Source organism: Malaclemys terrapin, chromosome 14 (genome assembly GCF_027887155.1).
Source record: "Malaclemys terrapin pileata isolate rMalTer1 chromosome 14, rMalTer1.hap1, whole genome shotgun sequence".
NCBI lineage: Eukaryota > Metazoa > Chordata > Testudines > Emydidae > Malaclemys > Malaclemys terrapin.
In genome coordinates this window covers 34,389,997-34,413,078 of record NC_071518.1, presented here as the reverse complement: position 1 = coordinate 34,413,078, position 23,082 = coordinate 34,389,997, and the positions used below count along the sequence as shown (strand labels likewise).

At 37.3% G+C, this 23,082-nt stretch overlaps 1 protein-coding gene across 1 annotated transcript in view; it reads left to right on the top strand.

Moving 5' to 3' along the window:
• MBTPS1 (membrane bound transcription factor peptidase, site 1) overlaps positions 1–18,049 on the top strand; it is a 46,691-nt gene extending 28,642 nt beyond the window's left edge. The window contains exons 12-23 of the mRNA XM_054048833.1: positions 700–844; positions 2,107–2,295; positions 2,928–3,100; positions 4,689–4,804; positions 7,201–7,357; positions 8,374–8,498; positions 9,661–9,738; positions 12,072–12,212; positions 14,369–14,500; positions 15,086–15,212; positions 15,967–16,097; positions 17,219–18,049. Of these exons, the coding sequence (XP_053904808.1) occupies positions 700–844; positions 2,107–2,295; positions 2,928–3,100; positions 4,689–4,804; positions 7,201–7,357; positions 8,374–8,498; positions 9,661–9,738; positions 12,072–12,212; positions 14,369–14,500; positions 15,086–15,212; positions 15,967–16,097; positions 17,219–17,415 (1,711 nt within the window). The 3' untranslated portion in view covers positions 17,416–18,049. The remainder of the gene's footprint in view (positions 1–699; positions 845–2,106; positions 2,296–2,927; positions 3,101–4,688; positions 4,805–7,200; positions 7,358–8,373; positions 8,499–9,660; positions 9,739–12,071; positions 12,213–14,368; positions 14,501–15,085; positions 15,213–15,966; positions 16,098–17,218) is intronic.
• Positions 18,050–23,082: the final 5,033 nt, after the last annotated feature.

The following is a 23,082-nucleotide window of genomic DNA, read 5'->3' as shown; positions in this document are numbered from 1 at the left end:
TGTTCATTGTATTCTGAATATTTCTTTTAAAAGAAAGTCACACATCTTGCTCAGCTGAGCAGTCTGCATGCTCACATGGTGAAGAGAACTTGCATATAGATTACATAATTCAAATGGAAGAGTTTAATGAAAAGCCTCTTGTCAGAAGCCATCATCTTGCTAAAATTAGAGAAGAATAGGGGCAGGAATCTGTCACCTCTTTATTATGAAGGTTTCTACATTTTCTTCCCTTCCTTAGTTTAATCCCCTGGGTGTGTAGTGGAAAATTTAGCACTACGTTAACAAGTATTGTGAATACAGCAATTAAATAGAGAAATAGTCCAATTTTAGTTATCCAACACCTGATTATTTTTATTGTGCTAAATTGTGTCCTGTTACTTTTTCTTTTTTCTTTTTCATTCTAAAAATAAAAAGAAAAACTTTATTTCAACATAGAAATGTAGAGCTGGAAGGGACCTCAAAGATCATCAAATGCATTCCCCCATGCTGTGGCAGGCTTAAGTATCACCAGACCATCCCTGACATAAAACTTTCTCATGTTATATTTTAATTTAATTATGATTTTTATGTCTCAGACTCATTGGGAAGAAAGGTCAGAGCTGTGAGAGTGACTATAGCTAATTTTACCTCTGACTTTTTAACACGATCGTGTTGTACGTACTTTTTAAAATTTACTGTATGTATTTTTTTTTTTTTCAGTTTGAGTCCAAGCTACATTGACTTGACAGAATGCCCCTACATGTGGCCCTATTGCTCCCAACCTATTTATTATGGAGGAATGCCAACTATTGTTAATATTACCATCCTTAATGGTATGGGTGTCACTGGGAGAATTGTAGACAAGGTAAGACATAAATAGCCGGGACTTGGAACAATAATGTTTCACATTGAAGTGCTGCTGCTAATCCTTTCCCAAGTCAAGGCTATTTCATCAATACCAAGTTTTCTGACTAGAGAGAGGATAATACTTTGTGCTTACTTTTCTGTTTGGCATGATAAACCTGGTACACCTAGAGCTGTGTGAATAATGGATTTTTTGAATTGTTAGCAATTCTGAAAAATCAAAACATGTTTCGTTTTGAGTCGAACTGAAAACAAATTTTTTCAGCAATTCAAAAAGTCAAAAAAATGTTGAGCTGGGTTAAAACATGTAGTTTCAACCCAACTCAAAAGATTTTGTTTCAATTTGGGGAATTTTGACAAAAGCAGAGGAGGACTGGAGTTGTAACATGTCTAGAGGATGGGCTGGCTCCCTTATCAGCTTTAACCCAGTGCTTAATGCTATCGCCTGAGATGTGGGAGTCCTGGGTTCAGTCCCCCATCTGCTTGCTGTGGAGAAACAATTTGAACTTGAGTCTCCCACATTGCAGGAGAGTACCCTAACTACTGGGCTCAACCTCTCCTGCTGAAGCTGTTCCGCTTTTTATGAGTAATTAGTCATTGGATCAGGGACTTGAACTTGGGTTTCCCATGTCCTAAATGAGTGACCTAATTACCAGGTGATAGTCAACCTTAACTCTCTTTCCCTGGTCTAGTGACTATTGCCATTCTGAAAGACAATGAATAGTCCTTGGGCAGGTCAGTAACGCATTATTACAGATTAAATCTTAAAAGAACATCGATGCATGTTGCAGTCCTTTTCCAACATCCTGGGCTAACATTAACACTTAGACCAAGTTTGTATAATTTGGGTGGACACCCTTTAGTCATCCCTTTTTGTTGGTGGAGGAAAACTGTTTCTATTAATTATTACTTTTAGTACAGAAGTACCCATTTGTTCTAGTGATTGTACAAATACCTGTTAAAGGCAGCCCAAGAGCTCACTGTCTAAATAATTGATGCATCCGAAGAAGGGGGTATTCACCCACGAAAGCTCATGCTCCAATACGTCTGTTAGTCTATAAGGTGCCACAGGGCTCTTTGCTGCTAATACTATATTTGACTCCCAGACTTTATATTTTTTAATTGAGCACAACATGATCTCCAAAAATGTGTTTTTGTTTTTAAGCAGTGTATATAAAATTTAGTAGCTTCTTTGTGACAACAAATATTCCTTCATCAACATTTTAAAATAATTACCAACACTTTCTATTTTCTACTCTGCAGCCAGACTGGCAGCCCTATTTACCACAGAATGGAGATAATATTGAAGTGGCTTTCTCCTATTCCCCGGTGTTATGGCCTTGGTCAGGATACCTAGCAATTTCTATCTCTGTAGCAAAGAAAGCAGCATCTTGGGAAGGCATTGCTCAAGGTCATGTCATGATCACAGTATTGTCCCCTGCAGAAAATGAAGTAAGTTTACCTCATTTCAGTGTTTTATCATGTAGTGATAAATGAATATCCCTCTAAGTGGTTGGTTTAGGTTTATAATCTTGAGTGCAGTTGAATTTGGGGACAAGGTTTAATAGTCTGAGCAAGAAATCTAACAGTTCAGGGCATGATATAGACATGAAATGAATGCACTCAAACAAAGAAACAAAAACCCTAGTCACATGGCCAACTCCATAGAGAGATAAGGCTAATATAAATTGTAAGTAAACTGGTGGAATATAGGAAATCTTCAGAGATTGATAATAAATTAGAATTATTTTTCTCTCCAAAAAAAGAACTCATTGTTTTGGAGAAGTCTCAAATGCTTTTTTAAAATATTTTAAATTCTGAGCATAAATGTAAACCACTGAAAATACAAAGGATTTTTTATAATGGGGTTACAATACTTTTGTGATTTATGGGGTTAGACCTTCATCTCTGAACATTCGTTGCTGGCACTGGGAAACTGTTCCTGGATTTAGTGGGTAACTTGGCAAATAAAAATCAAAAAATCATTCTTCAGTATTTCTGGACCTTTATAATCCTAAATGAAATTGTAAATACTCTTTTAGGAAAAGCATTTCATTATTTTTGTTTTCCGTTTTTTCTTCCAGTCTAAAAGTGGTGCAGAGCAGACTTCTACTGTGAAGCTCCCAATAAAAGTAAAGATTATTCCTACCCCTCCTCGTAGCAAGCGAGTCCTTTGGGATCAGTATCACAATCTTCGTTATCCACCAGGATACTTCCCCAGAGATAATTTGAGGATGAAGAATGATCCTTTAGATTGGTGTGTCTCTTCTGTTTTATCTGAGAAATCGTAACTAATTCCGTGGGTTTATTTCTTGACTGTATATTAATGACATGCAATACAGTACAACCTCACTATAACACCCTTCGTAATAGTAAACCTTGGACTATAGCGAACCTGGCCCTTGATCCCATCTCCGGCCCTTCATCCCATCTCCAGCCCCGCCTCCTGCAGCAGGGGGCTGACAATTCCTCTGGCTCCAGGGCTGCAGGGAGGTGGGGGCACAGCTCCTCCTGCTGCCGGAGGAGCTGTCTGCCGTGGCCCCGGGGCTGGAGGAGCTCTCAGTTCTGCTGCGGGGCTCAAGGTGTCAGCCACCCCTTCTCCCCCCCCACACACAGCAGGTTTCTTTCCCTATAATGAACCCCTGGCTATAAGAACCAAATGGCTTGGATCCCCAGGGGTTTGTTATAGCGAGGGTGTATTGTACCTTTATTGTCTAGGGAACACAATCCCACTTCCAGCATAACATGGGGAATTTTATTTTCTAATAATTTAATGGAAAACAATACAGCTTCTGGATGGAGTTTTTGAGCTTTATCTGTGGTTTATTAACAACTTATTTAAATTATTTCGTGGATTTCTGAAGAAAAGTTTGATATCTGTAAAGAATGAAATGTATTTGAAAACTAAGGCTTCCTCTTTTTAAAGTGTGTTGTTCTCATTTAAAAAACAAAACACCTTTACAAATTCAGCTAGATTCATTATAGAAAACTCAAACTGAAGGTTCATTTTTAAAAATAACGTAATAGTTTAGTTTAATTACAGATTGAATAAGGCGTTTGCTCAGCTCCTCTATCCTCTTTGTGATAGGGAACTGGTGTACACATTATGGTCTGTGTTGGCACACATCAAAGCAACCTGAGAGATTCCAGACTAGGGCCCCTGCTTTTTGAGAAATGTCTCCATATTGGTCCCTCACGCCTAAAGAAGTTGATGTTAGTACCAAAAAAGGAACTACTCCAGAGTCTGACTTGGGTGGAGACAAGAACTGTGGGCACTGTGTGGGAGGGAGCATACAGTGAGAAAGCAATGGGAACAAGCAGGTTACAGGTGCTGGGTGTCTTCTGAACAGCTGCCTGGGGAATAGGGATACTCCTGTCTCCCTAGAATGGCTCTTGGCAAGTGGCCAGGAGCTGCTTCCACTGGTTTCAGCAGTTCTCCAAAGTCAGTCCCACTTACTTGCTTCATCTCCTGGTAGCTGGCATTGCTCTCACCCTGTGGGAAGGAAAGTCAGTAAGAGCAGCTGGTTTCAATATGGGGTAATTTTTTCTGTTTGTGATGTGTAAGAAACAGATGCTAATGTATTTCATAAGAGGCCTCAACCCAGCCCTTAATGTTGTTTGTGTAATTCATTGCACTCTATTACTGCTCTCACAGATGATACAGTTTGCACAGAATTGTGCATAGAGTTGATTATGCATGGAAAATTAGAAGCCATCATTTGAAAATGTCTCTTTTAGAAAAGAAAATGAACATTGACCCTATAACAAGATAATGTAGTTTAGGTTTGTGTATGTGATGTTTACATTTCTTGACCACTATTTTTGTTTACTTTTATTTTTATTAGGAATGGTGACCACATCCATACAAACTTCAGGGATATGTACCAGCATCTAAGAAGCATGGGATATTTTGTTGAAGTTCTTGGTTCACCATTTACATGTTTTGACGCTAGTCAGTATGGTAAGCAATCATGCATTATTTGTGTTCGGTTAATTTTTTTTAGAAGCTTTCTTATCTTTGTAAGGGATTGAAAAGATTTGAAAAAATACCAGAGAGTACATGCTATTAGAAAAATAACTGCATGCATTATAAATGTGTCTTTAATTTTACAAAGGAAGTTTCTCTGTAGTATTCCATTTTTAGCAGTAAAATTAGTCAATTCTCCTTTCGCTGTATCCAAAAATATTTAATAGGCTGAGAAGGAGGAAAACTCATCATTCAATCTGCCATAATGTTTTGATTTCCTTAGCCCCTATATCGCATTGTATATCGAATCATAGAAATGTATTCTCACTACTTTGTCTGTGGCTGTTGCTTTGGTGGTGAATCTTGGTCTTACATTGTTCATGGGTTTAATTAATATTATGGCAGGCTGCCAAAATCTTCTCAAGGAAGGGAAGTGAGAGAAGAGGAATAGCAATGTTCAACAGTTTACAGTTCATGGAACAAAGAGAAGGCACCTAGATAGCCTTCGGGCATCCCCCCCCCGCCAAATATCAAAGGACTGCTGCAAATAAGGAAAGTGTGAGACCTTAAAGAAAAGGTTGCAAGAATCCTTTATCATGGGCAGCGTTAGGCAACCTTAATATAGGGTTTGCTATAATGATAAGTGGAACCACCTTGCATGCTGTCTTCATTTCGCTGCTGGAGAATAGGAAGCCCTTAAGACAAATGCCAGTGTCACATGGACGCTGACAAACAAGGTTCTCTTGCATGACAGCTAACTTTGTTTCAGCCTTATACATTTAAATACTCTAAATATTAAATTCCTCAAATTGTGTTAATGGAAATCCCTATACAAGTTAAACTGTAACAGCATTCACTGAAAAAGCAAATGGCCTGTTGGGCTTTCAGAAATTAGAATAGGACTGTTCTTTTGCATAAATATATAAACTATAAAGGATATCCTGTCACATATGGATAAATATACAAAATTACCTTCAGTCAAAAGTGGAAATGAATTTGATGTTCATTCTACTCAACTGTCCAATATATTGAATAGCATTTTCTGTATAAAAACTTCATTTGCAGAAGGGGGAGGAGGTGATGGTATTCTCTTCTGTGTTCTTGGTGATGCTGCAATTTGTTAACACTTCCAGTTGAAATGCTTTTGTCCTATTACCATTTTATATATAACAAAGCAAATAGGAGGGGAAAAAACAATTCTAATAGACAGCTTTGAAAGAAGAGCTCTAGCAATATTAGAAGGAAGAAAGAATAATGTTAATGTACCTCTTATTAGGAAATGTTTTATTACAGAGAGAGAGTGAAGAATTAAGGTGCCTCGATAACTAGTAGCAAATGAACATCTCAATTGTTTATTCCAGGGCATACGAATATATTTTTCCAATTACTTTTCCTGTGGGGCAAATAAGTCACCTTCTTATTTTGTTTGGTTATTTATAATAACATTGTGACATACTCAGGGGCATATCTAAATGAAATAACGAAGACCGTTTTTTAATTTTCTGCAGCAAGAAGTCTCAATATTTTTTTTAATCTGGCTATTATGACTTCACAGCAGCTACAGTAATAAAAGATAGTATTTGAACAGAAGGAAAACATGGCGATAGATCACTAAACTTACAGTTTTCTGTATTAAAGCAAGCAATTACCATTCAAATCTTTACTGTTTCTTTGGCCAGGATTCATTCTTCGTTCTTGTATTATCAAGTATAAAAATTAAACTTGTCATCAAAGTAAAAAGCTTTACATATTAAAGGACATCCAATCTATCTCATGCAAAGACTTAATCACCGGTTTGTGTATTTACATTAGAGACGCTACAGAATTCCTCTTCTTCCCCTACATATGCACAGCTTCAAAACACACTGATCCGTGTAATATTCACTACTGAGTTGTTTTCATGTTGGTATTTTCTTACACACGTTGTTGAAGCCTTCCTGTTTTAATGGCTGTATGTTCCTGCTCAGGATGGCAAGCCACTGATTTTGTTTGTGAGATTTTAAGGTCTTGTCAAAGGAAAAATCCTGGCTGAAATGTAACTATAGAGTCACTATCAGTGCATCCTTTATTCTTTACTATAACTTCCTCTGTAGCATGACACGTTAAAGGAGTTGGTGGTCTTAATCCAGTACCTACATCCTAGAAACCATCATTACAATTGACACTTATTATTGGCATTCTTGAAAGAAACTAGGGATTGAAAGGACATGGAAACTGAAGTACCACGATACTGCTAACGGTGGATCCTTAAAGTCAGTTTGGAGCATATTGTTAGGACAGCCTAGGCACACTGCACAGATGCTACCTTCTGCATGAGTTCTGTGATAGAGATAACATTACATTGGTTAGACCTTCAGAGATTATGAATTCTGTTTGCTCTGTTCATGTAGGGACCTTACTGATGGTGGACAGTGAGGAAGAATATTTTCCTGAAGAAATCACCAAGCTAAGGAGGGATGTTGATAATGGACTCTCGCTAATAGTGTTCAGTGATTGGTACAACACTTCAGTGATGAGAAAAGTCAAGTTCTACGATGAAAACACAAGGTATTAGTTGGTGGTGGCGGGTCAGTGGGAATCACAACTTAACATAATTGCTCTTTATAAGGAGGTCATCATCAAAAAAAAAACTTTGTCAATTGTCTTAGATAATGAAGTAACATTATTTTAGTATTTGCAGTGTTTCCCACAATATGTATAAGGAAGGGAATACTGCAGATGCTAAATTCACTTTGTCTTTATCTAATGGTAAATGGGCATGTTTTTAACAGCAATTGCTGTAAATTTATATATAATCTTAGGGCAACATATGTCACAAATATAGAGACTAAAAAAAACAATGACTACTTAAATAAAAAGTTCTCAGTTGTCAGTTTTTGGGAGGCGAGTGGGAAGAAGAACATAGATTATGAATGGTATCAATTAGCTAGATGACCCAGTATTCAAATATCTGAAATAATTCCTATATATTTTATAAAGGGGGAAATACGTGAGCATCACTAATAGTGAAACATTTAATAAGTCAACTCTGTGTTATTTTTAACCCAGAAATTATCCAACCAACTGTTAACAAACAATATTTTCTTTTATTGGAAATATCAGAAGTTCCTCGTTCTTTCGGACAGCTTTTAAATGATTTGGGCCATTGGCTTTTTTCCTTCCTTGCCAAACCAAGTAGACATATGTCAAAATGTTTTATTTCAAGGTGTTTTTTGTCCTGTTCTTATAAAGCACACTTCGTTTCACTGTAAAGCTGGACCACATTGAGAATTTCACATTTGTAATGTTAATTAACTTAGGCTGGGATTTTCAAAGGAGTGAGGTGCCTATATCCCATAGAAATGCATTGGGATTTTGGCACATAAATCACTTCAGACCTCTTTGAAAATCCTAGTCATAGTGTTCAAACTGTCACTACCAAATAAACATTGACATTTATGTCCTTGGTACTGATTGCTTTGGTGCATTCTGAATATCATCCAGGGAGATTTTGGATTTCTGTCATGAAACAAAATTTTGGATTTTCTATACTAATAAGCTGTGCCATGCTCTAATTTTTGTAGGCAATGGTGGATGCCAGATACTGGAGGTGCTAATATTCCAGCTCTCAATGATCTTCTCTCTGTCTGGAACATGGCCTTTAGTGATGGGCTGTACGAAGGGGATTTTACCATGGCAAACCATGAAAGTAAGTCATGGAATACAGTACTTGACTACTCCAAGAATAGAATGTTCTTTGGGGAAATAGTTATACTTATGGGACATGTGACTTTCAGAGATACTGCAACTCTAACACTCCTATGGAATTATATGAAAAAATCTATTAGATTTTAGATTAATATCTGTATAATAAACTCTGTGGTCTTCTTTGTATTTGCGTTCCAGATGTAGTTCTGAGTGTTTTATTTATTTTTGAATTTGAAACTATAGTTACTGACTAATTAAACATATATAGATATCAAGGTTCAGGTTTGTCCTATTTTAACTTAATATTTTAAATTAAATTTTGAAGTTCTTTCTCTTTAAAAAAAAATTCACATGTGGAGTCACTCCTCAAAACATTCCACTTTTGACACACGTATATAATTTTTAGATGTTCTTTAGCACATCTTGTCCTCTTGGCCTTTGAATTCTCTATCCATAATTGATTGATTTAAATATGTCTACCCATATAGATTGATACGTTTCATTGTTTGAGGTTATAGCTATTATGATGAATGGTCTTGTGGTGAAAGACTCTGGACTGGGGCTCAGGAAAACTGGATTCAGTTTATAGCTCTGCCACAGGTTTCTAGTTGACCTTGGACAAGTCACTTAATCTCCCTTTGCCTTAGTTTCCAATCTTCTACTTGTATGTTGTTTCCTTTTTTTCCACACTCTTTGTCTATTCTGTTTATTTAGACTGTAAGCTCTTCAGATCAGGGACTGCCTCTAATTTTGTTCGTACAATCCCTGATTGTTGGCGTGGGCCACTGGAATACAAATAATAACTATCTTTCATAGTGATAACAGCGGCTTGTAGAAGATAAAATAATTAAGCTTCTGTTTTGGGTTTGAGAAAGATTATAACATTATAACTTCTAAAATGAAAGTATACTTGAGTGAAATATATGAAATGAAATATTTGAAACCTTTGCTTGGACATTCTTTAACAGTTAATTGAAAAAAAAAAACTCACTGACTATGCAGATTATATGGTGATTTTAATCAGAATATGAGAACTCATATAAGCATGATTGATGCATTTCTTTTCTCTATTGACCTTCACAGTTAACTGAATAATGGGGAGGGGGGAGGGAAAAGAGCATTCATAGCCTGTGCATTGTAACTTCATATGTCTATTTTTTCAGTGAACTATGCATCAGGATGCAGTATTGCTAGGTTTCCAGAAGATGGCATTGTAATTTCACACACTTTTAAAGACCAAGGTATACCTCTGCATTTCCTTATTTTTATTATTTTTTTATTAATGGTATTTCTAGGTAGGTACACAGGTAAACATTTATAATTGAGTGCAAAAGTTACCAAAAATATGTAGAATAATTCAGTAGATAAGTTGTTTCTTTTGGTATAGCATTTTTACACACAGTTTAGGACACAAGCAATTTATGCAGCACTGTTATAACCAGGTACAGGCATGCTTTTGATATAAGACAGTTATATGCCACTATATACACACACATTTATTTAACACTGCTCTCTCTGTGTATCTATACATATACTTACAGATGTAGCAGAAATTTTGTGTGCATCCGGGGGCATAGGTAATTATTAGTGTCCTTTCTGCGTGTGATTTTGTGCAGTTTTAGTTCAGACTGTTTCTTGTACTTTTCAGTTAAAGTGACAGCTGAAGTCTAAATGTCTTTAAACTCAGACTTGGTACTATCAAATTTGACTGTATCTTCTATTTTTTTATATTATCTTTAGCTATATCTCAGTTTAGGATTTTCTTTTCCAAGCCATAAGTTGGTGATGCATTTGTCTTACAGCTATAGCTAATGTTTTGAACAAGTATCACATTTTGTTGGTAGCAATTATCTTTGAGAACTCATGGAGGACAGGTGAGGTCCCAGAGGACTGAAGAAAGGCAAACATAGTACCTATCTTTAAAAGCAAGAATAAAGAGGAGCTAGGGGATTATAGACCAGTTTAATACTTGGAAAAATACTGGAACAAAGTATTAAGCAATCAATTTGTAAACACCTAGAGGATAATAGGGTTATAAGAAATAGCCAGCATGGATTTGTCAAGAATAAATCCTGCCAAATAAACCTAATTTCCTTCTTCGATGGAGTTATTGGCCTAGTGGATGCGGGAAGCAGTGGATGTGATATATCTTGATTTTAATAAGAGTTTTGACCCAGTCCCCCATGATACGCTCATAAGCAAATTAGAGAAATGTAGTCTGGATGAAATTACTGTAAGGTGGTGCATAACTGGTTGAAAGACAATACTCAAAGACTAGTTATCAATGGTTCACTGTCAAAAGTTTGAATGTATCTCACAATGTATAGTTAGTGCCCTTTTGAGTTATGAGTGCCTGATTTTAATAGTTTTTTGCTTTTTTGATAAATGTATCCATACCACCACCTGTCTCTTTGGTTTTTCTTCCTTCCCATTTACAACTAGTTTCAATTTAGGTGCAAATATTCTATTTACAAGCCATCAGTTTAAATAGCTATTAATCATTAGGAGAGTCTCAATCTTGTAAGTGACAAGCACCTGAATATCCTTATAAAGTTGCTTTTTAGATTGTTATTGCAACTGTCTCAGAGGATATGACTGGGCAGTAGCAGAACTTGACAATGAAATCTGGTTTGTTTTGTTTTTTTAAATAGAAACAGAAAAAAGTGAAACTAGGTAAGAGTTAAAACAAAAGAGAAAATAGGAGGAAAGCATGTGAGTTAGGTAAAATTTTCTTTTTGGCATATTTCTCCATTATAAACTTAGTCTTTTGTTCATAAATTGAAAGTTGAACAGGAGTTTAAATACACCTGAAGTTTGTAGTGCATAGACATAATGAGATGCACACATTGGAAAACAATTGCCTTTATTCCTCATAACCCCAACTATTAAACACGTTGTATAGGAACATTCTTCAGTTAGAAATTCCATTTTGTTGCTCTTTACAAAGAGAGGGAATGCCTTACTTTGAGACTACTGTATTCTTGCTTCTAATTCCATGAACAGTGCTTGGCTTCTAATAATATTTAAACATGGTAGCCATGTATGTGGATGTTAAGCAAAATGTATTGTAATGGTCAGTGTTTAAATTAGTAGATACTGCACACCCTTACAAGAAATTAATTTCACAAAGTTCCTTTAAACTCTTCATAAAAAATTCACTCTTTCCAATGGGAAAAAAAAAAACCTTATGTAGAAAACCTTAATTATCTGCTATTTTTAAAACTTGGGGAATTGTAGGTGAAATTTTAGGATTTTTCATTAGAGAACGTTAAAGACAGTGAAACACTTGAGTCTTGATTCTGCAGCTGCACTAAAGTAAAGAAAATTAGAAACTCACAGGGGGAATTACAAAACCAAAGCCTTGGAGTGGTTTTATTTGTTGCCAAATTTGTCTAGGAAATCTTCTCATGAATGTAATCTCAAATTAAGAGCCAGACAACTGCATTTATTGAATGTTTATTATTTATACGTAGTAAAATGTGGGGGATTGTGTATCGGGGGGGGGGGGGGGGGAACGGTTTAAATTGCATATGGCTTTTAGTAAAATTTAAAATTCCTTCTCCCTCTGTTCTAGGTCTTGAAGTTTTAAAGCAGGAGACTGCTGTAGTTGAAAATGTCCCCATTTTGGGACTGTACCAAATTCCTTCTGAAGGTGGAGGCAGACTAGTTCTGTATGGAGACTCTAACTGCTTAGATGATAGTCATCGGCAAAAAGGTATATGAACTGAGATATGCAGAATGAATTGCTTTTATATACTGACACCTGCAGTGCTGGCTGGTTTACAGCTCCCATCAGCAAAATTTATATTTGCTCTGAAAAAAAAATCTAAATGCCACCAATCATAGGACCATCTGATTTCTTCATAGCTGTATTGAATATGCTCTGTCTAGTATATTTGTAAAATCCAATTATGGCTAGAAGAGTGACTATGTAAAATGACCTCATGATCTCCAGTAGTTCTGAACCTACTCATACAGATTCCTGTCTATATTCTGAACCTGTTTCTAATAGAACATAGCATTACTTTGAGATATCAGGGTGGATTTCCAGGATTAGCAGTTAAAAAACTTTTTTTTTTACTTGTAAATTAAGGGCATGTCTGATTTGGAGTCATTGAGACACAAATATGGTACCCCATGATCCTATTTTTATAGTGTCATTTGCATAGTATAATTGTCGTTTAAAGTGTATTTTTGCATTACCGTTTTTTATCAGTAGGTCTAGCAAAACTTAAGGACTTATTAGCCTTTATCCTTTTCAGAGCATGTTGCATTGTAGATTTATAATATAACAGGACTTCCCAGCTGTGCTGCCCTATTTTACTCTGCATCTCACACAGAACAGCTATGGGAACTCGGTGAGAAATTAAATATTGCTCCTTGAAGAACCCTTAATTATTGAAATTGATCGGTACCAGGTTCATAGAATCATGGAAGATAGAGGTGTAAAAGACTTATCGGATCACACAGTCTGTTTCCTTGCAAACCATGATTGTTCCTTATGGTCCATTATCGAGTGCTTTGTCTAGGTTATTAAAAGCCTTTACTGCAAGGACAGATATTTTAACAATGATATTAGTCATAGAATGCTGTGCCTTTTGAACACTGATGCTGTTATATTTGGTGTAACTCTGTGTAGCAAGCAGACTGGAAAGCTTTAAATAATTCCATTATATTGGCTTTTAAGTTATGAATTAAGAGCTGTATCTCCTGTTAAGACATCATTGACCTTAAGCTGTTAAATTCTTCACATATGTGAATATAAATCCTTAAAATGTGGTTGACTGACCTCTTTAAAAATCAAAGGTGAGGGTTTAAGTGATATCAGGATTATGAAGATTAACTTCCATTCCCACCAAACAGCTCTTCAAGCAAAGAAGGTCTGAGATTTTTTTTTTTTTTTGGCTCTATGTTAAAAACGAATTAGAAGATTCACTCGTCCTTATTCTACAAAATAAAATTTCAGAGAGCTGGAGACCTGTGATCATAATAGTAGCAACAGCAAGTTCTACAGCAAGACCAGGACAGTTTTAGAAACATTTGAAACCAGTGCTCATGAGCCGTACTACAGTGTAAAGAACACTTGGAAAGAAATTTGCTACTGCAGTGTTTCCCAGCTTTTTCCATATCACAACCCCCTTGTCCATATTGGGATCACCCTGGGAGCCACCTCACCTATAGCTGGGATGCTGGGGTCTAGGCAGGACCCCCATTCTACTTAGCACTATGGGAAGAGCAGTGGGTCGGGATCTCTGATGTGTTTGGCACACCTCTGTGGGGCATCATACCAGGTTCAGAACCTCTGCCGTTTAGAATCATCTCCCACCAAAAATATACTTTGTCCATGTAAGTGGGGGCCGCGATCGGCCGAACCTGCCGCGTCAGCAGGTAAATAAAACTGGTCCGGCCCGCCAGGGTGCTTACCTGGGCGAGCCGCGTGCCGAACGTTGCCGACCCCTGCTCTAAGTCTTGCCCAAACCAAAGTTCCCATCCTTGACGCAGTTGCTAAATAACCTACTCTCAGCATTAAGAGTTAAACATTTGTTTAGTTCAGAAAAGAAGAAAATATTTTCCTTTAAAATTGAACAGTTTGTTGTAATTTCGACACTTTAAAACCCACCCCATATGTGAAAACAGGGATATTTTTTCCTTAGGTATGCCAAAAGAAACAACCATACTTGTACTACTTGTCTAACAAAAAGAAAGAGAAAAACTGACCAGGTTTTAAAGCTTTAGGTATCCTATTTAAAACTCAGTCATATTCATTAGTTAAAACTTCTTTATTTTATTTATTTATTTATTTATCTAAAAGTCCAAACTATCATAATGTGTGTTGTTTTGGGGAACCGGGGGGCCATTAAATCCACACAGACTGCTTTTGGCTACTAGATTCTCTTCTTCAGTACACTTCCTATGGGGTGATGCCACCAAGTCTCAGTCATTCTGAAAACAGACAACGACCACCAACAGGAGCAGGATACTCTCTTCCAGAGAGGATGGAAGGTGAGAGTGTTGGTTACTTAGCAGAGCCTGCTAGTATTTAGTACCAGTTTAATCCTGTGGTACTGCAGGAAATAGGAGTAGCTCCCTGAATGTTCTTGTTTTCTTAACACTGCATTTTCAGAGTATGTACATATTTAAAGACTTCAGCTATTATTAAAATCACAATGCAGTAATTTTAAATATACAGTTTTTGTTATCTGTAGCACTGTATGCAAACAGAATTTGGAGTAGTAGCTTTTGCATATATTCCTAATATATACTGTTCTTCTAAGTTCAAATACCAATTGATAGATACAATGTGTATTTAAAGCATTCAGTTTTGTCTAATATGCTGACTAGCAAAACCTAGAGATTTTAAAGTTGCCTGGCAACTGATTGTACATTCACAATTCTGTTTTATAAGATACTTTTTAATTATTTACAAGAATGAGGTTTAGGGCTAAGGCATTTTATATAAGAAACTCCCTTTCTTAATCACAATACTGTTTGGTATAATACAAATATTAGAAAATCTTACACAAATTTTATGTCCTCATAGTTTGTCAGGTGTAACTCTGTCTTTGTCTGTGTAATATGGAATTACAGGTAACCATCTTCATCGGTATTCAAAGGTGCTTGAGGCTCACTTGGGAGATCCAAAACCCCGTTCTCTTCCAGCTTGTCCTCACTTGTCCTGGGCAAAACCACAGCCTTTGAATGAAACTGCACCCAGGTTATTATATATATTCTTTTAAATGTTTTTAATAAGAAATGTTCAGGTTTGAATTTGATCAAAAAGTCACTTAAATCAAATGGTATTGTCTCTGCTTTCTGAGTGGATGACTGAAACTTCTTAAATAGGAGAATAACAAAAGATGAATAATAAATAGGAAATAATGGTTAATGCACTTCTGATACAAATTTTTGGCTAACTCATTATTCATACTATAATTTATGAAAGTTAGGGAATTTACAGACATTTCCACAAATAAAATGGTAGTTATCTGAGTGCCCCCAAACTACAATTAATATGATCTTGCAAATAACAGCAATGAAAATTCATGTTTTTTCAGAAAAATATTTCTAAATCACTTTTTGATTAACTTTACTTTCCAGCGTATCATCTGTTGGTAGTTTAGAGGTAGACAAACCAATATATCCATTAATGGTTCACTAAGCCATTATGGGTAACTTTTGGTAGGCTACCCCTAAGAGACAAATTTTGTAGGTAAGTACATACCTATCGGACTTCGTATCTACAGCATTTGATTTGAATTTTGTATTCTTTGAAACCAATAAAATTAATTGCACAGTAGTCTGTGCATCCAATTTAGTGAGTTATTTATTGGTTCAGATTATCTTTTTATATAATTTCTTTGTATACATTTTTATGTAATGTTATATAATTAAATGTATAACATTTCTGCAGAATTTATTGGACTTCTTGGACCAATGTGAAAATGCTTTTATATTTTAATTTCTTCCAGCAACCTTTGGAAACATCAAAAATTATTGTCAATTGATTTGGATAAAGTGGCTTTACCCAGCTTTCGACAGAACCGACCCCAAGTAAGACCTTTATCCCCTGGAGAAAGTGGAGCATGGGACATTCCAGGAGGTAAATATCAATCTGCCTGGGGGGGCAGAGAGACTCAGATTTTACATGTTTTCTTTAAAATGTTTAAAGCGCTCAGAAATGTCAGTGACTGCCACAGTATAAAAGTTTGTCTGTGTTGAAAATTAAAATTAACTTTTGTAAGTTTGTGATTTGTTCAAAATAAGCTTGTTGTGAATGTTAACAAAGGTGGTTAATTGGAGGTAAAGGAGTACTGACAATTGTTTGTAATAACTTTGTGGCTTTCAGATTGTGTAGGAATTGCTGTTCATGACTTTTAATACCTTCAGTGTAGGGCTAGAAACAATTCAATATTGACTCTTGAAATTTAACAAGTAGATGCTATTTTTAAGACTTAAAGATCTATTATAATACTAGCTAAGCTTCCTACCATAAAACTGTGGTTTGGGAAAGAGGTGCTGGTGAGGAATTGTAGAGTAGTTAGCAGAGTCTTCAGTTTGAATATCGTGTATTCTCCTTCATGGGATTTGCCTTCACCGTGACATCATATGCCCTGCAAGAGCCCATTTCAAAGCAGTTTGCTCTTGGTGGAATACACACACAGAGCCTTCAGTTCCAGGGTTCTAGAACTAAGGGTATTAAAAAAATAAATAAATAAAAACCCAACCAAGCCCAAAATTATCCTTCTGTTCATCTCTCTACACCATCTTGAGCTGAGTGCAAAACCAATCCTTTCACTGCATCAGAATTTGTAGTTAATGTATTGTTTCCATTTAAAATATATATCTGATAGTAAATTCATGGTGAAGGTGGGTTTGGTTTTTTTAAGCTTGCTTTTTCTTTTTATAAGAAGCAAGACATTGCTATCTCTGGGGAAAATTTATATACAGATCCAGGCTAGGTCTTCATTTGTCAAAACTAGCTCCAGATGAAATCTCTTGTATTCTCTTGCAGATTTATCAGTCCTCCTCTTCTGCACTAGTTGCTCTGCGTTTATTAATCTGCCTTTTAAAAATGTAATCTGAGTGAATTGGTCTCTGCTTTAGTTAAGAATAGTTACTGCATGGCATGTTCTGTAGATAAAGAATGTAAATGCTGCTGTAAAAGTATTAAAACAGGTACATTTCTTAATTGTTCTCTTTCCCCATCACTCCCTCTGACAGGTATAATGCCTGGCCGCTATAACCAGGATGTGGGACAGACAATACCTGTCTTTGCTTTCCTTGGTGCGATGGTGGTTCTTGCATTCTTTGTGGTGCAGATCAACAAAGCTAAGAGCAGGCCAAAGAGACGGAAACCAAGAGTCAAGCGACCACAACTTATGCAACAGGTTCATCCACCAAAGACGCCTTCCGTTTGACAGACCACGGTTGCCAAAGATGTCCTCCTCTTATTGGTTGCTTTACTGGACAGGTGGTTGCTCCTGATGACGATTCATCATATATGGTGATTGTAACCAGTGATTCACATGTGACATCATCTCATAGTCTTTGGCTTCTGACAAAAGGGACTAATTTGATCGTATATACATAGAACTACGATTTTCAGCAGCTAAACTCACCAAAGACTTGAACACTGTTTAAAAGCCTGCTCAGTCATTACAAGAGGGGGAAAAGGACCCTTTTTTTTTTCCCCCCCAAATGACCAAACTAAAATTTGTTTGTAAAGGCTATTTTCTATATTTATTTTTGGGGAGAGGGAGAAAAGTCACTTTAAGGACCTCTGCTATTTGGAAGCAAAATCATTTTTTTCAGATGGAATGCAATTTTGTAATACTGTATTGTGACGAAGAGTAGAAATTACATCGTACTCCTTTAACGATGTAAGAGAAACTGAAATTGGAAGGAAACTGGTACAAATCAGCGAGACATATCCGTTAGTTTATTTTTATAAAGCCAACTACCATGATGTTTTGTAATTTTTGGTCATGATTTCACCATTGTTGGTGGAGCAAATTTTCAATAAATATGTTATCTATATGAAGCTGAAAAAAATGTGCCCAGTAATTGCTCTTTCCCATGTCGACCTGGAGAGCAGGCTGCCAAACTAGAGAGTAATTCTGATGCCTATTTTATGTTTTCCCCCCCAGCCTCTCAGCCTTCCATTTTTCATATTAGTGAGCAGTGTCATAAAACCAGGGTTTCTGCTTTTAAGTATTTAACCTGACAGCCTCACATATTTGTTATCTTCTGAAAATTCAGTTTAATGTTTTGGAGCCATTCTGAGGGTTTGTCTGCATGAACAATCAGTATGCGGGAAGCTGGGGTATGAATCTATCCTGCACTAGCCTGCCATGGACTGTCTGTGTGGACTCCGCTGATGTGCATTAACAGTTTGTTAATCATCTAGTCCCCTTTGAAATGGGACTAGATGAAGGCGCATTAACGGGCTATTAATGTGTATCAACAGGTCCATACAGACAGTTAATGTGCACAGGCTAGTGTGGAGTAGATTCACATCCCACCTTGCCACAAACTGATTGTTCGTGCAAACCAGATGTTCATGTAGACAAGCCCTGAATCACTAAACCACACCAGGAGATTTTGCTACAATGTGCTGTCTCAAGAAGGAGTTACAACTCGGTTAAAAATCTGTAGCGTGGCTAGGATCTAACCATATGGTAACTGAGGTAAATAGCCAAACTAAAACCTTGACTATGTGAAAGTTTTGTTCTTTCTAATTTATGGTCTACTATTTTTGGTACCAGATAGAATTAAGGCCTAGGCACACAGTGCACCTGGCTTTATGACATGCCCTTGATTAACACTCTTGCTGTTGTTAAAATATACCTACCTATTGGAGAAAAGCTACAAAGCTCCTGCCTCTGCAATTAAAATTCAGCTTTACAGAAAGAGCAGATTGGACAATGTCTATACAAAGAAACTCCTCCCAATATGAGCAGACAACAGGGCGAGGACTACTTTAAAGGGAAACATTGAAAGGTTTAGTTTAATCTAAGATGTTCGTCATTGTGTAGGCTAAAAATATAGAAAGTATCTTCTTCTTAAAGTGCAAGTTAATGATAATTTCCCCCCAGTATGAGGGTACTTGCTAAATCTGATTTCTGCTTTGAGACTAGAGTTGGACGTGGACCTTTCTTCTGTCTCAGTATGAAAAGAGGTGTAAGAAGACATGTTTAAGAGAGGGTGTATGGGATCATCCTCATCAGGGCTGTGGGGCAGAGTTTAATAGAGTTTTACTTACCGTAGTGCAGATAATAAAAGAAATGTCAGCCAACACCATATCAGCATCCGTTGACAAAGTATAACACAACTGTGGACTGCTTCTGGACTCCTCACTAGTACAGGATACCCAAATCTCCTCCGCCTCCTCGTGAGAGGCAGCATGCTTTCTTGAGCTCCCTGGTCTCACTGAAATCAGCTGTTCTGCCTAGCTATTATGATCTCAGCCTCCAATCTTGGAAGCATTTTAGTACTGATTGATTTTAAAAGAAAGAGTGGTACAGTCATGCCCCCTAGTGTGGACACAGTTATCCTAGTTAGGTGGTTTGTATTAGCATAGCTATTCCTGAACAGAAGGGGAATAAACTGTAAGACACCTTTATAGCAGTATAAACTGGGTCCTCACTAGTGGTTGTCCTGGTGTAACTATATTGGTAAAAAATCACACACACACCAGCCAAAATAGTTCTACCAGTACAAAACCTCTGAGTTTTAGAGAAGGTTGTGACAAGTGGCCTTGCATCAGTTGGCGAAGCATTTTAAGAATGCATTTCAACCGTTGTTCTCCAGTGTTGGAGCAGGAAACTGAGAGCCTGGGTTCTGTTTCCAGCTCTTTCATGACTCGTTGTGTGACATTGGGCAAACAAGGCTCTCAGATTCTGTTAATCTATCTATAAAATAGAAATATTATCATCTATCCCTGTGGAGCTGTTGTGAGGCTTAACTCTGGTTTGTATTTAGATTGTAAGCTCTTTAGGGCAGGGATTGTCTCTTATTCCATGTTTGTACAGTCCTAGCTCAATGGGGTCCTGATCTCAGACTGGTGTCCCCGGTACGATGGTAATACACATAACATGCTTTGAGATCTGTAGAAGACCGGTGCTAGATATGTACAAAATGTCATTGGTCTGAGGAGCCCATAGAACAAGCTGTTTGAAAATTTTCTGATGGAACAGTTTTGCATTGGAAAATGCTTATTTGATTACACTGAAACATTTTTGTGGAAACACTGATTTTGTGGACGGTTTGTACGGAAAATTATTGAAGCATTTCATCTTCTCTATCTTTTTGGCTTATGTTATATTATCAACTCTAATATCTAAGAGTTGAAGTGTTTGACCTGATTGAAAGGAAACTTCAATGAGATCAAAATGAAATATTTTATTATTCATTTTGCAAAAAACGCTGAGATTTTCACTTTTCGTCTTGATTCAGGACAAACCCAAATTTCGAAACCTCAGAATTTCTGCAGAATGCAAATTGTTTTTTGACCTGCTCTAGACTATCTGAGTTGTGGCACTCCGAAATAAGATTGATGTCATAACAGATGGTCTTTGTATTTAATTATGATCTCTACTGCAGTAGCACCTAGAGGCCCCATATGAAAGCGAGACCCTATTGTGGTAGGCACTTGTACATTATGAAAAGGCAATCCCTACCCTGAAGAATATAAAGTCTTAAAGGCCCTGATCCAGCAAATGCTTATGCATAAAGTTAAGCACATGAATGTGAGCAGGGCCATGGAACCCGGTTAAGCACGAGTCAGTGTTTGCAGGATCAGCGCCCAAATGGCTAATTTCTGGTTCCTTTTGTACAGAGGTTTTATGCACTCAAGTAAACTTTAAAAATTACGCAACACTCTGTTGGTTATCGCTTTTGCTATTATTGAACCCTTACTGAAATAAGAGCCCCCAGCTCAAGCTCTTCCTTCTGCTTGATGCTAGAACTGTTAGTGACAGATGAAATTAGCATTCTGATTTTACTGTGAGATCAAACAAGAAAAGATGTTCATGAGGGAGCAAGCCCCAGCTTAAATGCTTTGGTAATTAGCAGACCTGGGAAGAAATTGTTTACCTAATTACAGGATAATATATTGAACCTTTAATATCCTGACACAGACTCCCTAGGCTGCTTGCCCAGGGGTTGCATAGGCAGGGACAAAACCCACAACACATTTTTACCTGCTAGACCTGCAGAGGATGAACCCAAACTGTCAAGGATTAAGTGATTGGAAAGTAGATGCAGCTGAAGTTCATTAAAATATAAGGTACAGCTGGCATGCAGCAACAGCAGGAAGGAGGGGCGGAGCAACCTGGATACAAACTGAGAGGCGACTACATTTCCTTAACACCACAGTGAGTCTGACTGATTTTTACCTATTTATAATTTTAGAAAATCAGTCTCCACATTGGTGCCCCTCCTGCAACCTGTCTCTGTGATGTCTATGGGAAAGTTGCTGACTGACAGGGTTACAGTTGAGGAATAATTTTGGGTCTAGTTTACAGTTCTTGATTATTTAACATAGAGATAAAGAGCTACTAACTTATCTCTAAGTCTGTTGCTCTCCTGTTACCTGCCTATTATTTATCTGTGATCTTTGGGGGGCAGGGACTTTGCTGCCAGTGTTTGGAGTGCACCTACTAAAGGGGGGGAAAGGGGTATTACTGGAAATAAATAATCATAACCTGGAGTGAAAAAACTCTGCTTTGGTTTTGCTCATATCCCCAGAAGGGAAGCTGAACTTTGTCAGCTAATTGCTGGTGAGGGGAGATCCCAGCCTGCTACTGCACTCTTTTAATGCTGTTTTTACTGCCTGGTTCTTTTTCATGGTTGTGTATAGACCTGTTCTGCCTCATAGAGACAGATCTAAATGTGGTTGCTAAAAACACCTTTTCTACGTGCCAAGTTGCACATACCTGTAGTGCTGGGTCTGGGTAGGTAAATGTGAGAGCTGTTCACTGCTCAGCAATAGCTCTGAGTGCCTTGGATGTTTGAACTTGTTTTGAGAGTGTGAATTTTGCTAGGACACCTGAGGTTATCCTTTTACTCTTACAGTAAGTGTCATGGGATCTTAAACCTGAGTGGCACCAAGAGGTTGGGGAAAAACTGGCTCCAACCATGCAGCAACTGCCTAGTGCTACGTACACTTTTTTGTGTTGTCATCCAAACTGAGTCCAAGACTCCGGAGGTGAGACTTGAACCCATGATCTGACTTAAAGGTAAGTAAGATTACTACCAACTGTGAACTAGGTATGTGCCATCTTAAAGGCAAACTAAGGCTGAAATGAAAATCAAATGAAGCACAGATCTGAGTGCTGAATGCCTTTGCTTTCAACACAGCTATGCATTTTAACTAACCTCTTAAAAATACTTTCTCCCTGCTTCCCCAGCAGCCCTGTCTGAAATAATTCCAGCTACTTGCTGGTATCCCCAGAGTGCTTTGTTCTGTGAACTCACAGATACTGTGTGTTGCAATGAGACTTTCTGTTTCAGTGAGGTCACAGTAGGTTGCCCTTTGGAGATCCCATCTCTGCCAGGAGACTTTCAAAGACAGGAAAAGTTTTTTTTTAAAAGATGAGCTGCTATATTTTGCTCTGCTCAATGTCCCCTCTTGGACTGATGAGTATAGACACATTGTGCATGAAAAGATCAATTTTAACTCTGCAGTTTACCTTTAAGAAATATTTCACATCTTAATAGATGATCTGACAAGCTCCCTTGTGAAAATGAGCAGTGACAGAAGGACTGGAAATGCTGTCTTTCACGGTGAGAGTTGTGACTTCTGTAACGTGTTACCTCCTGCTAACAAGCACATCACAAGTGACATCTGATGTCTTGTCTACACGCTGCTGCAGTCCAGACTACAGGGCTGTGATTTGTAGAGTGCTCTAGACACCGGGCAGTTAGAGCGCTCTACAAATCATGATCTCCTAGTCCAGATGGCAATGCTATGTAGCTAAGCCCTGAATCTTTAGTCAGGAGTGTGTGACAACAGCTATTTCAACAGACTTTTTTTTTTTATCTCTGTTGCTCATTTCAATGGGATGTTGGGTTATATGTACATG